Source organism: Pezoporus wallicus, unplaced genomic scaffold (genome assembly GCF_028554395.1).
Source record: "Pezoporus wallicus isolate ANWC-B61680 ecotype Strahan unplaced genomic scaffold, APGP_CSIRO_Pwel_v1 contig_13850, whole genome shotgun sequence".
Classification (NCBI taxonomy): domain Eukaryota; kingdom Metazoa; phylum Chordata; class Aves; order Psittaciformes; family Psittacidae; genus Pezoporus; species Pezoporus wallicus.
In genome coordinates, this window is record NW_026635243.1 from 461,800 (window position 1) to 475,588 (window position 13,789).

At 51.6% G+C, this 13,789-nt stretch overlaps 1 protein-coding gene across 3 annotated transcripts in view; it reads right to left on the minus strand.

Annotated features, from left to right (window-relative positions):
• Positions 1 to 1,163: 1,163 nt before the first annotated feature.
• The window catches only part of SSH1 (slingshot protein phosphatase 1), a 30,884-nt gene continuing 18,258 nt past the window's right edge, over positions 1,164 to 13,789 (minus strand). For all 3 annotated transcript variants that reach the window (XM_057412843.1, XM_057412849.1, XM_057412858.1), the window contains 12 exons: positions 13,507 to 13,571; positions 13,056 to 13,177; positions 10,718 to 10,786; positions 10,270 to 10,335; positions 8,826 to 9,020; positions 8,496 to 8,589; positions 7,264 to 7,392; positions 6,238 to 6,284; positions 5,252 to 5,398; positions 4,454 to 4,654; positions 2,987 to 3,617; positions 1,164 to 2,520 (listed from right to left, as the gene is read on the minus strand). In XM_057412843.1, coding sequence (XP_057268826.1) covers positions 1,243 to 2,520; positions 2,987 to 3,617; positions 4,454 to 4,654; positions 5,252 to 5,398; positions 6,238 to 6,284; positions 7,264 to 7,392; positions 8,496 to 8,589; positions 8,826 to 9,020; positions 10,270 to 10,335; positions 10,718 to 10,786; positions 13,056 to 13,177; positions 13,507 to 13,571 — 3,044 coding nt within the window. In that variant the 3' untranslated portion in view covers positions 1,164 to 1,242. The remainder of the gene's footprint in view (positions 2,521 to 2,986; positions 3,618 to 4,453; positions 4,655 to 5,251; positions 5,399 to 6,237; positions 6,285 to 7,263; positions 7,393 to 8,495; positions 8,590 to 8,825; positions 9,021 to 10,269; positions 10,336 to 10,717; positions 10,787 to 13,055; positions 13,178 to 13,506; positions 13,572 to 13,789) is intronic.

A 13,789-nucleotide genomic window follows, 5' to 3' on the forward strand; every position in this document is an offset into this window, starting at 1 on the left:
AAAGAGGGGATGTTGAGAATGGCTTCCGATGGGGATGTGGAGTCGTGGGGAGCTCACTGGGGCTCGGTGAGCACCCAGGTTTGGAGCACGATCCCTGCCATGCTTCTCAAGTCTTCCCCCCTGACCTGGCCACGTCTGGCACGGAGCAGCTGAGCACCACGAGCACCTCAATGAGGGTTAGGGCTGCTTCCCTCCATCGTGTGAAGGGAGATCCCACCGCCACCTCCAACATCCTCCTCTCACTGCAGCCACCCAGGCTCCTGGAAACACCCCCCCAGGCTTCCCAAACCCGGGACACGGGAACCGTTCTACCAAATCCAACAGGAGAGACACGATCACCGACTGCAAACACGTGGGACACCAAGGAGCAGCCCCTCCACAGCGCGTCCCCACAGCCCCACGAGGGGTCCACGACACTGACACAGCATCACACAAAGCTTCACGAGGGTCCACGGTCACTCACTGGCCAAGCTCATCGTTAGCACTGGGACATTACAGACGCCGTGACAGCAACACCACCCCACGAACACCACCCCGCTCCACGGTGACAGTGACACAGCACCAACGCAAGGCTGTGACAACCAGGTCACAGAGTCAACACGAACACGGCTCAATGCTCCTTCACTTCACAGCCAGGAAAGCCTCTGTCTCCTGTGGGCCTTTCCAGCTCCCATCAAGGGAATCCCTTCAAACAATGGAAGTGCTGTGGGAAAAGCCTTTAAAAAAGACAAACGACAACCCAAGACTCCAAGTCAGCAGGATCAGAGGTAGTGTTCGTGTCGCCACTGTAAGGAGTTTTCCACAAGTGCCCTGTTTTCACTGGAGACTTGTGTTTGTTCTGTAAGAAGTCGTGACTGATTCTTCTGAGTCTTTGAAACAGAGCATTTCAGCATTTCCTATATATATAGATAGATAAATAGCACGGTATCTATCTATATACACACACAAACCCACATAATTATAGTTGGCAAACAGTACTAGGAAGAGCATCCTGCAGGACAACGGGCAATTCACACACAAGGTCCTCTTCTAAGCCATGCAATACGTTTTATTTTCCCTTGTGCCATTCACCATGACCCAGTATGGGTTTTCTTTCTCTCCCCACTTAAGAGTACAAGGGGGGGGACGGGGACGAAGACGTGGCATCAGACGAAGCACTGCAGCTCAGACGTCAAACTGCATCTGTGCAATGAATAAACGCCATGAAGCCCTCAAAACCCCCTGCGCCCCCCACGGAAGGCATCAACTTTTGCCCATCCAGAGCGTGTTCTTCAAGTTCCCAACCGCTGGCTTCGCTGCCAGCTTGGAGGTGACGTCTGCACCCCTGAGCGTGGATTGTGGCTCACAGAGCACGGAAGACTCGCTGGAAACGGCCTCCTTGGAGTCCGTTACGGTGGACACCTCCATGTCACTGGCTAAGTCCTCAGAGGACAAGTTCAGACACCCCAGCTTGGCGAGGGAGTTGGACCTTTTCAGAGGGGAGGACACAGTCAAGCCCGCCAGCCGCAGCCTGGTCTCGATCTCCTGAGTCCGCTGCTTCACGAGGCCGGGCTTGCCCCGCACGCTGTGGATGCTGTCGCTGCTGGAGCTGCGCGTCAGGTTGGAGCTGCGGGAGGAGGACGGGGTGTAGCAGATGGTCTTGAGGAAGTCCTTGGTGAAGCTGCTCGTGTGCTCCAGGCGGCAGGCCGCAGGCGTGGAGGTTTTCTGGGAGATGCCCTCCGAGCCGCGCTTCACCTCCGCCTTCGCCGCGTTGTGCTCCGCATCCTCGGGCATCAGCGGCGCTGGTCCCAGCAGAGGCACGAGGGTGGGGTGTGAAATCAGATCCTCGCTCTCCTCCATGATGCCGGAGTCCACCCTGCTCAAGGGGCTCTCTCTGAGCAGGGATGAGGCGTCCGAGGGCAGGCTCTTCAGCCGCTCCAGCTCTTTGGTGTGCTTCCTAACCAGACCTGCCTTCTGCAGCTGGATAAGAGACTCCTGATGCTGCATCAAGTAACTGTTTGCACTTGGCTTTTCCAAGTCTTTACTGAACAAGTACTTCAGATCCTTGGTAGGTTTGCTGTCTTTTCTGGCTAGAGACTCCTCTTTTACCACTTCCACGTTAAGGAGGCTCTTGTCACAGTGTGAGTTTCTCCTGGGCAGAAGAGTTTTGACCGGAGTTTTTGGTGCATCCTTTCCCTTCTCCAAAACACTGCAGTGCTGATCAAGTGATTTGCCAGCCCCAGCCTCCAGAGCACCAGTTCCTGCCGACAGAGGAAGCGGAGCCTCGTTGGTTCTAGTTCTGATTGCCTCCTCCAAGCGTGCCTTGCTGGGCAGGTGCTCTGCCAAGTTGGAGTTGATGTGGGAGAGGAAGGCTGGCTGCGTGCAGATGGTGGCGGTGCTGCGACGCATGGTGCTGGAGTTCAGCCTCTCACACTGCTCCCCAAAGGAATCTGGAGACAACCCAGCTGAGGAATACATGCAGTCAGTGCAGGACTGGTAGGAAGGCTTCACCTTACTGAGGATCCCAAACACGGCATCGTGCTGCGAAAGAGAAAAGAGGTGTAGGTAAAGGCGCACAGAACCGGACATCGGCCATCAGAAGAGAGGCGCAGAGCACAGGATATAATTATAGCCAAGCACACTGGAAACAAAGCCCATTTCCACTTCTCTTAAGGCCCTGCAGCAGACACAAACACCACTTACTTTCTCAGCAGACAGCATCTCCAATGGAAGAATACCTACCCGTCCAAGTGATGGTCATGCAAGTTGCCCCAAGCGGTTTACAGGGCTCTCGCATGCGTGCGCTCCCTCTCTGGCATCTAACTCCATAGCTTGGGCAAGCAAAGCCATGTTCAGAAGCACTTCGAAAAGGAAGCGGCTCATCATGGAATGAAAGGCTTTATCCGAGTCAAATGAAACTGTGCTACGAAGATGAGAAGAGCAGTTTCACTTGCAGCAGAGTCAGCCTCAGCCACGCTAATCACCTCCATTTCACCTCCATACGCACCTCAAAATCCTCTGGGCAGCTCCTTTTGCTGTTGTTGTTGTTCAAGTTCTCTCTGTTAAGCCTGCTCTCCTCTTTGTGCATGGACAAGCGCCGCTTCCACTTCTCCATTGGGTTTTCCTCCCTGACAACGTCCTCCCTGTGGTCCCCAGGGCCCAGCACCATCCTTGCCTTCCGGGGGCTGAAATCCAGCTTCTTCTTCACCTCCTTCTCACAGAAGCTGCTCATCTCTGCCAGCGGCTCCGCGGTCTCCAGGGCTCTTGCTGTCTCTAGCATCCTCCCCTCTGACGGTGCAGATGGCTGCTGGGACAGCAGCGAGGCAGCGCGCTCCGCAAGCACATCCCGCTCCAGCTCCTCCACGGGGAAAAAGCCCTCTCTGTCACCGGGAATCTTGTTCTCCAGCAGCGTGTCCGAGAGGCGGCGGAAGCAGTAGTTGAAGCCCACGGGCACGTCGGTGCCGGCGCGGTTGTCCAGGTACGCCGACTGCGAAGGCATGTCCAGGTCAGCCAGGCGGTTCTCCAGGTCGATGTCCAAGCTCTCGAGGAGGAAGTCGCTCGACCCCGTGGTGCCGTCTGTGTTGGGGGGCAGGTTGCTCTCTGCCTGCTGCTTCCACAGCTTGTTGTGGCGCTGCTTGCTGGGGAGAGGGGCAAAGACACAAGCGACCATCGTCACTCTGGAGGATGCTCAGCTCCGGGCACATCCCTCCCTGTCCGCAAGCCAGGACTGAAATGATGACCCCTGGGGCCAGCCCAGTCCCACCTGGACAAAGCCATCTTCAGCATCAGGGTTTAGTCCCTCCTGCCTGCCCACTCCAAGGTATCTTTAACCCAGCAGACTCACAGCCCTGCACTGCACCCAAACAGGAAATGCCCTTCAGGGCAGAGGGGCACAGAGCCCTTCATCAGAGCAAACCCCCCTGAACCAACATCTCTGCACGTCTCACGGCACAGCTCCTGATGAACTGGAGTGACAAATCTTCCTCTCCTTCCCCCAGCAGAGCAGAGGCCAAGTGGAGCACGCAGAAACCCTTGTTAGATACAACAGCGCTCAGGATGACAAAGACTTGTGGCTGGCATGGTCACCCAGACCTGCAAATGATTTGCTTCCCACACTGCCCGAGCTCAGTTCTGCCTCATCACCCAAGAACAATGTTTTGCTGAACAGCCCTGGCTGCTGAGGAACACAAACACACTTCCCACACGCAGAGGGACCCGCACTGCATTAAACCAGAGCAGAGCTCCCTGGAAGACAGCTAATTTTCACCCAGGGAGGCCTGGCACAGAAAGGGTTTGGGAAAACACCATTAGCCCAGGCTTCTGCAGCTGCCCTTCTAAATGGGACCCTTCAGACCATAGCACTGCGGAGTCTGAGCACCAAATCACATGGTTTGTGATATGAAAACATGAGGATGCCTAAAATTGGCCCCCTCACTCCCTGCCAGTCACCTTTCTGTTCCTCCTGGCGCCTTACCTCGCATCTAAAATGCCTTCGTACTCCAGCAGCTGCCTCATGAAGCCTGCGTTCGGCCTCGCAATGCTGCGTTTCTGCTTCACGTAGTTGTAGGCCTTTTCCAGGGACCAGCCAAACTCCTTCATCGCGTAGGCGATGACGGTGGATGCCGAGCGGCTCACACCCATCTTGCAGTGCACCAGGCACTTGGAATGGTTCTTCCTGCAGGAGGGCAAACAGGAAAACACCTCTCACTGTCTGGTTACGGTATCGGCTGTTACACAGTGCAGGGAGAGCGCCGTGTCCTCCTGAGCACCCCAGCACTGTGGATCAGGTTAGAAACCTTGTGGGGTTAAGTGAGCCACAAGAGGAATCTCTCTCCAGAAGTTAGGGAAGGGCAGCCTCGGTCATGCTGCCACTTGAGGGATCACCAGGAAGCCTCCCTGCCTGCCCAAATCTTTGGATACAGGGAGAAGCAGGAACAACCCGAGTGTAGAAGCCCAGCAGGGTTTGATGGGCTCTGTCACCATCTCTTGCCTGCAGAGACGGCGGGGGCTAGTCCAACACGGACATGGGTTGGAGCATTTCCAGAGCCTGGGAAGGGGAAATATCCTTGTTCCTTTCTGTTAATAACAATAATAATAAAGTATCATCAGCCAGGAGCAGGGTAATGCCAGTACAGGAAGAGACAAGGGCCAGGGAAGTTCCAGGAACGCATCCTCCCCGGATTCAAGAAGGATTCAGCCCCATGCTGGATGAAGCACAGGGGGCATGGCTCGGATGTGTCCTCCCACAGGTCACAGTCCCCAGCCCACTCACTTGGCCTTGTTTATGAAGTGGTAGGCCTCGTTCCAGTGAGCCAGGAGGTCGGTGGTCTCCTCGTCGTACACGCGGATGTTGTGATAGGCGAACAAAACAGGGAAGAAGTTATCAATTTCCCTGGTCACATTCAAGATGTAGTCAATGCTGCGAAGAGCACAAAGAAAACAGACCTGAAATGGCACGGCTGTGAAAGAGGAGCTGATGCACATTGTGAAGACCTTGAAGTATCCCAGAATCCCAGCCTGGTTTATGGTGGAAGGCACCTTAAAGCTCCTCCAGCTCCAACCCCTGCCACGGGCAGGGACCCCTTCCACTGGAGGAGCTTGCTGCAAGCCCCTGTGTCCAACCTGGCCTTGAGCACTGCCAGGGATGGGGCAGCCACAGCTTCTCTGTGCTACTGAGCAACGTTTCTGAGGTTCTCACCTCATGCTTGGTGTGTGCCTTGGGCAAGCAGCAAATATTTCTATGCTAAATTCTCCCTCAGCCAAAAAGCATGAAAGTCAATGAAGCCAAGTGGTGGTGTGGTGATGAGAGCATGGTGACAGAGCCCTGCACTGCCTGCCCGGGCAGGTGAGCTGGAGATTGCTCATCCACAGGAAGCTCTGCTCCATTCAGACAGAGTTTTCCCCTCAGCTTAGTGCTGCACTACTTGCTGTTCTGTAGCCTGCAGGAATTCACACCCGACTCAACATCCTGGATGGACATTTCACACTCAGCTGTTACCCGCTGGAGGGGTATCAGAGATCTTGATGTGCTTCACGAATGACAAGTTTGCTTATTTTCACTCCACATGTTATTGATAGGAATAAGATAGGAAAGATTTCCCCACCAAGCAGCTGATGGTAAGTTACCCATGTTATTGAGAATAGGCCCAAACTCATGCCCCTGCTGTCTACAAACTTCATATGTCATCTCAAGAGGCCTGAGCATAAGTTAAAAGCAAACAGCTGGAGTTACTTTGTGTTTGGAAGGTCAGTACTCACCCTGAGCCCTGCAGCTCCTCGAGGTTGGAGGCATTCCACTCGGAGCCCTGAAAAGCCACAAAAGACACATTTCAAAGGAGCACAAGAGCATCCCCGTTTTCCTCAGGTTCTGCAATGCCCCAGCCCGGGCCATCTTCCTTAGCTGAAACACTGGGAACAGCCTCTGGAATATGGCACAGGGCAGGCAGTGCTGCTGCTCAGCACAGAGAGGTCCTGTCTGACAGGCATTACACCCTCCCTTAAGGAGGCCAGTGTGTGTGACTGAGCACATCCCGAATCACTGCCCCTGCCCACTCTGGATTTTTAAAGACAGACATAAATAGTGCAGGGAGAGCTACGTGTGGCATGGCTGGGATCACAGTACATGAGAAGGGAGGCAAATCCTGAAAGCTCTGTGGGTGGTTATAACTTAGGTGTCCCCCCCCTCTATCTGCAAACCAGGAAGCTAAAAAAGGGGTTTAAAAGCAGGTTTTGCTCTCAGACACGAGCATTTCCTCTGCCTCTCTCCAGAAGAGCAATAAAAAAAGACCTAAGCATAACGGGCACAAATGTGCTCATCTCCAGCAAGTCTTTGTTCCAGATGGCAGTGCCTGGTTTTGCTTGGAGTACCATCTAGTGGCAAAAGATCAGATGAAACAGACCGTCCTTCGCTTCTGCACGAGCTGGGACATCACCTTCAGCCTCAGTCTTTACATAGCTCTGGCCATGCCACAGAACCTCATAGGCTTAGTCAAGATGCAGTGACCCTAACCAGAGCCCAAGAGCAAACGGCTGCGGTCGGAGCCAGGCCTTTTGTTTGCTGTAAAAGAAAAATCTCCATTGCTAGAAATAGAAAATGAACACGCACAGAGACAGGATCAACCTGCCAGGAAAAGGATTCTGTCAAGGCCTAGAATCAGTAACACAGCCAGAATAAAGGGCTCATGGAGCACAACTCAGCCTTGACACCAAATTCAGCTTCCTCTAAGCCCAACTCACTGCCACTGAGCCTCTTGCTACGCTAGAGCTCCAAGCCCAGCAGCTTACCAGGTATAAATGATCAAAAATGAGAGATGGTTTGTCCATCTGACCCAGGATAAGCAGCATTTCATTGTCTATGAATTCCTTGAATTCCTTCAAGTTGCAGTTCATGTGTTTCTCCAGCTCATTTCGGATCTGCAGAGCAGGAAACAAAGGATGCCACCTAGAATCACATCTGTTCAATAGAAACACCTGCAAGGAGTGAATAACAGCAGCAGCACTGGTGAAGAGAGATTTTCAGTGCTCTCCCATTTCAAAACACCAGGGCATGGACATAACAGCCCTCTCCCTGCCCCTCAGCTTCAGGAAGGGGCAAAGCAAAGCAGCACAACTTTGTCTGATCCACCATGGAAAATTCCTGCAGGAAAAATCAAAGCATCTTGACTGCACCAAGCAGGAACACGTACACAGACTGAGGAGTTCTCAGCTTACGCCTACAACTTGTAGCACTGCTGTTACACAAGAGAGTAGCTGAAGCCTTCATTGCTAAGCTTAGGGAGGAAAGCCCTGCATGTTAATAGCCTGCCTTGGAAAACAAAACCCAAACCCCAAAGAACCATTTCCATTTGCCTGGAATCTGCCTGCACTGCGGCTGGCCGTATTTACACCAGCCTGTGGGATGGACCCAAGCTAGCTTAAGCCTTGACTTGTGATTTTCCATCCATAAACCCACTAGCAAAATGCTGTCTCTGCAAGCCCCTCTGACACTTGTTCAGGAACAAAGAAGACAAAACCTTAAAATGAAGCCAAGGGAGAAAGGAAGGCTCATACTCTGCTCTGCACTGCCCACGAGCAAGTGGAGATGGCTCATCCAACACAGCTGCGAGGCCTCCAGCCACCAGCTGCAGCTTTTGGGAGTGCTGCCTTTGCTTGTGTCATCTGAGGGATGCATCGAGGAGTAAGTGTCTATAAAGTCAGTGCTTGGGCATGCCCACCACTGTTACAACCCAACTGTCACGGGAGGCATCACCTCCAGTGTCACCTGGCTGGCAAAGAACCAGGCACTGTGAGCTGGGAGCCACATACTTGTTACTAAGGTTGTGAAAAACGACATGGATGTGGCATTACCCCGATTGCCCTGCTGGGAAAGAGGGGAATAGCAAAGCCAAAGAGCAGAGCCTTTCAGATACACACTGAGAAACCAGTGACACCTTGGCATATGGTGTCTCTTCAGCAGTGCAGCATTCCCTGGAAAAGCAGTCTAGTAGGAAGAATGAGATAGCAGGAATTACATTTACCTCCTTGGAAGTGACATTTTCCAGGTCTTTGCTCATCATGATGCTCCGGAGTTTGGCTTTAATGAGCCGTTCTGTTCGTTCCCTTTCAGTTGGCCTGGAAAGGCAAAGGAGAGGATGTTGTCTCCAAGCTGGCAGCAAACCCACGCTGCAACTCAAGCAGTGCAGGAGCGGTGGGAAAGACTTGGATTAAAAGTGATTTTTATGGGAATAATGGAAGAAAAGCATTAAGACTTGGAGAAAAGAAAGGAAAGGAACCACTGGAGGAAGAAGAGAGAAAAGGGAGATTCCTCTCATGAGCAAGGCCAGCTTCTAATGAAATGCAGAACTAACTTGTCAACAAACAGTGCTGGTGAGTCAGGGCGGGTGGATTCCAGGTCCTGCATCGCATTCCACTCGTTGATGCAGCTCTGGTCCGAGCTGATGCAGCTTTCGTAGTAGGTGGCCCACACCAAGGCCACCCCGCCTGGGAAGTAGTTGTATCTCCTTGCCACCTCACAGGCTTTGTGGAGGATCTGTAGAGCGGACCTGCAAGTTTGGAGAATGAATTTGTGCAGCTGTGAGCAGCAGGGGCAGACAGAGCAGGATGTGAGCGATTATCACAGAGAAAATCAAGACTTTCAGCAGTTGGTTACAGTTTGCTTTGTGAAAGCAGCAGATTTTTTGTATCAGAGTTCAAAGAGGGCACAAACTGGCCCTTGGAGACCTCCTCAAGAGCCGGTCCAAGGCAGAGGCCAAATCTTGTCCTGATTAACACGCAAGCCCAAGGCACAAGTCGCTCTGGGATTTAATCATTAGTTAACTTGTGAAACCAGACCAAAGGAAAATAAAGAACATGGACAATTTTCAAAGCACCTTCAGCAAGGAGTCAGATGCACATTCACCAGCATTCTTGGCCCCTGACATGCTCTGGGGACAAGGCCCAGATTGGGTCATTTGTTTTTGCACATTCTAGCATTACTTTTTCCTTCCTTCCCTCCTCATACTTTTCTCTTTTTAAGGTTCTTACTCCAAAGATGTCATTGTACTGAACACATCAACCACATCTGAGGCTGCCAACAGGAGGGGCCGAGTTCAAAAGTGACAGGAACAAGAGTTGCATTTGTTTCTGTACCCAATCGTCCCTAGCACGACACCCTTCTCTACATCTGTATCTTTTCCCTATCAGATGCAGCAAAGTGAGGGATCTCAGGAGGCTCCAAGAGGAGGCAGCCAACTGCCCAGGCCAAGAGAGATGCGTTTGTTCTGCACGGGGATGGGGAGCAGCCTCTTCAAGGAGGAATTTGCTGGCAGAGCTGCTGCTGATTCAGCCACCTCTGCTGCAGTGGTTTGGAATCCCTGCACGAGGGAGGGGTGACAGGAGCTGAAAGGTGAACAAGCACCCGGGGTAGAAAGTTTCCATGTGGCAGGAGCCCCAGCAACGAGGCAGAACATGGGGAATGCCATCGGATTGGCAATGGGTCCTGAGGCTCCTCCTTCAGCCAGTCAGGAACACGCAGAGAGAGAAAAGACTGGGTTTGCAGCCTGATGGCTTCAAGGTGGTCTTGCACATTTAGTGCCACTGAAGAGCCCACAGCTGCTCTGAACAAGCAGAAGATCCTGGTTTCGGATCAGTATTCTTAGTCCTTTACAGCACTGGTACCTGTTGGCACAGGGAAGCAGCCTCTCTGCTGCAGCTCACTAAACACCAATTACAGACCGTGCTAAAATGCAGTTTGGTTTTAATTTACTCACATAAACGAGTCTCTTTCTCAAGAAAGCCAATGAACACACGTACCACATGGCTTGCACCGACACAGGCTTGAAGATGTGCATCCTCCCTGCAGTGCTCACGCTGAAGCCACTAACAGAGAGAGGCAAAACCCAGCATCAGAAACTGCTCCTCACAAGCTGCACTCTACAAACAGCTATTGCAAGGGGCACTTAGGGTCATAAAGGATCAGGGATGAGAATTTGTACCATGGATTTTCCAACATCCTCCCAGGTAAGAATGGCAAGTGGACACCCTTCCCAGGAACGGGAGTTCAGAGGGTATTCACTGGGTTCCACAGGTTACACCAAGCAACTTAAGGGCAGCAAGACAGAATCCTCACTGTCTGAATACGAGGACTGCAGCCGTGAATCCAAAATTGGAACTTCATTTGCAAGGTGACAGAGAATCTCTCCTTGAGCAGCCCCAAGAAGGGAAGGACAATCGCATTTATCATTTTAATGTGGTTTCTTACCCATCACCATCAAGATGGATTTTAGTGTCGCTCCACAGCCGAAGAACCATTCCGATGGTGCAGCTCTTACTGGAAGAGAGGTTGTTACACAGGATGTTAAATATAGGCCACAATGAGGTCACGCCAATACCCTTAATTATTAATACTCTTTAATTTTTAAAATCCTCAAGTCTTGCTCTAGTAATTCCTAGTAATGCCTCAGGCCATCAAAGGCACGGCACAAGGAGACCGGCAGCTGAAGGCTGAGGGTTTACTCTGCTATGAGCCTGCTGATTGCTCCACAGAGCTGGAGAAACACCACAGCAGCAAGGATCAGTTTCCAGCTCTTCCACTCCAGAGCCTGCCAGAAAGCTCTGCAGCGTGAGCCCCATCACCTCTCCTGCTCCCATCACCACAAGCCCAGTGCCAGGCGGCTCCCTAGCAGGACACAGGAGCAGATCTCCGGGATCTGGCTGCAGAGGCTCAGCTCAAAACGCAGCCCTGGGAGGTGGCAGAGCAGCTGCCTGCCTGCTCCAGAGGGGACCCCAGGGGCCTTTCAGGGTGTTCGATTTCCACTTCATCACTCGGGCTGGTAGAAAAGATTTTATGACTTTACCTACCCCAAATGAACACTTTTCATTTCAGTCTGGCAAGAAAACGGAGCTATAATGGGGGCCAGTAACTTCAGATAGTAAATAATTAAGTGACTGAGATATTAAAGGAAATTGGGATGCAGACAGCAAGAGCCAGTTAAAGAACTCAGGTTTTGTTCTGTTCTTTTCCATTTTTAAGCCTTTAGCTCCTTTCTACAGCAGGCAAAAGGATCTGATAGACCCACTGAATGCATATGTGGACAATGTGCACTGCAGAGCTCCGCAAGAGAAAGTGGGTTTTATTACACATATGTAAAAGGAATAAAGCCCACAAAAGCACCTGACTAGTCCGACTGTCAGCAGTGAGGACACTTACAGCTCAGCAGTGACATTTCAGCCCCAGCACAGAGCCATGGAGTGGCTTCACTCAATGAAGTCACTGATGCCAACTGACTTCTTTATGCACAGGACTTGCCCTTAATTAACAAAAGCCTGGGCTTTCAGGGGGACATGGCAGCAAACCTCACAGTTAGGATGGATTTGTCACAACTTTTCCACCTTTCCTCTCGTCTCCATAATCATCAGCAAATTATTGCAAGGCTGGGTCAGGTCTGAAGATGACAGCAACATCCACTGTGCCATAAGGAAATACTACATTAGAGTTCCCTCCCTAGCACTAACAGGAGTAATTTAAACACAGATATAAGAGGCAGCAGCACCAATGAAAATAATCTCATTAGGAAGGCACAACCAGGAGTTTCCCTGCAACGGGTAACGGGTTCAAACTGAAACAGGGAAACTTTAGATTGGATCTAAGGAGGAAATTCTTTCCTGTTAGGCTGGTGAGGCACTGGAATGGGTTGCCCAGGGAGGTTGTGAATGCTCCATCCCTGGCAGTGTTCAAGACCAGGTTGGATGAGGCCTTGGGTGCCATGGTTTAGTTTGAGGTGTCCCTGCCCATGGCAGGGGGGTTGGAACTGGATGATCTTAAGGTCCTTTCCAACCCTAACTATTCTATGATTCTATGTCTCCCAGCAGAGCAAAAGCTCCCCCGTTCCACTTACAGCCACTAAGGTTTTCCAGAGGGAAAACAAACCCCACACTGGCTGCACCAGCACGGCATGGCAGCCTGCTAAACCACTGGAGAACAGGAACAACAGGCTGGAAGCTCTGCCAAGCCAGCCCCATGTCTCTGAGCCAAGAGCTTTTCTGCCTTGGTTTGCTCACCTACAACTGGAATAATGTGAGAGGGGCTGTGATAACACAATATTTTATTTGCCTTTCAAAGTCCTACGTGCTCTTATCAGTTGGACAAAAGCAGCAGTTCATTACTGACACATTTGTTTGTTGGTTTTGGAGGTACTTCTGCAGTATTGTTTTTTGGCAACTAAGCTACCCACCCAAAAACCCCATTGCTTCATAGCATCAACAGACTTGAAGTCTGGGGGACAGAATAAGTTCCAGTTTTTAAATGTGGCTGCAAGAGCATTCTGAAGTGAGCACGCAGCCAACTACCACAGATGAGGTAGGTACCAGCCCTACAGATGGATTACACGTGAACACTTAGCCCGCAAGTGCCCAGAGATTCCAAGGAGACTGAAAGCTTTCTGGATCAGAAATCACCCTCCCATCCCCGTACCTGGTCAGAAGACTCAACACATCTCCTTTTCTCTTGCTAGAGTTTGCAGATCACACATAAACCAACTGCTTGGGGACAGAGAGCCCAGCCTGCCCCATTTCCAAGCCCAGCCTCGCCTTGGACATACCTCTCCTTGCTGGAGAAATCCACACCCAGCAGGATGTTCTCTTCCGTGTCCTGCCGCCCGCTGCTGTACACGACCACCATGTACCGCACGCGGTCTGTCCACACGCTCTCCAACCGGACAGCCTGGGGAAAGGTCAGCAAGCTCTGCAAACACCTCGTGGATAAGCATTACCTCCACTGCTGCCTCGGGTTTTTAAGGTGCAAGCGAACCCAAAAGCTTTATTTAGCTGCAGTGCAAAAGACACAGGGAATGACAGCCCCATCTTCTAACAGAAAAGCCACACTTCAGACAGATCCGTTTCCTGCCCCAGTTCATCACCTGGAGGTAAGGACCACGGCAAAAGGAGTGGATCAGAAAACCTAGGCTTTGCCAGTGCTTTTCATGAGCCTCTACAGGTCTGTTTCAAACGCCTCCAACAGAAAGGAGAGCAGGAAAATGCAGCTTTTCTTACCAGTTTGATCCTGTCCTCACAGCGGAGGAGGTTGATCATCACCTGGAGGTGCTGGGGCAAATCACCTGCACAGAGAGCAGAGAACTCATCAGAAAGGGTCTCTTGCTGCACTAAGAATCAGCAGAATCTTGGTATTTAAGGAAACTGTGGGGTTTGTAAAATAAAATATACCATTTAAGAGAGGCCAATGAGCTTTGCTGTCCCAGAGATACTAACAGAAGTGAGCTTCATTGATGAGGACCATCTGGCTCTGTGAGAACTTGACCTTACACTATTTGGAAGG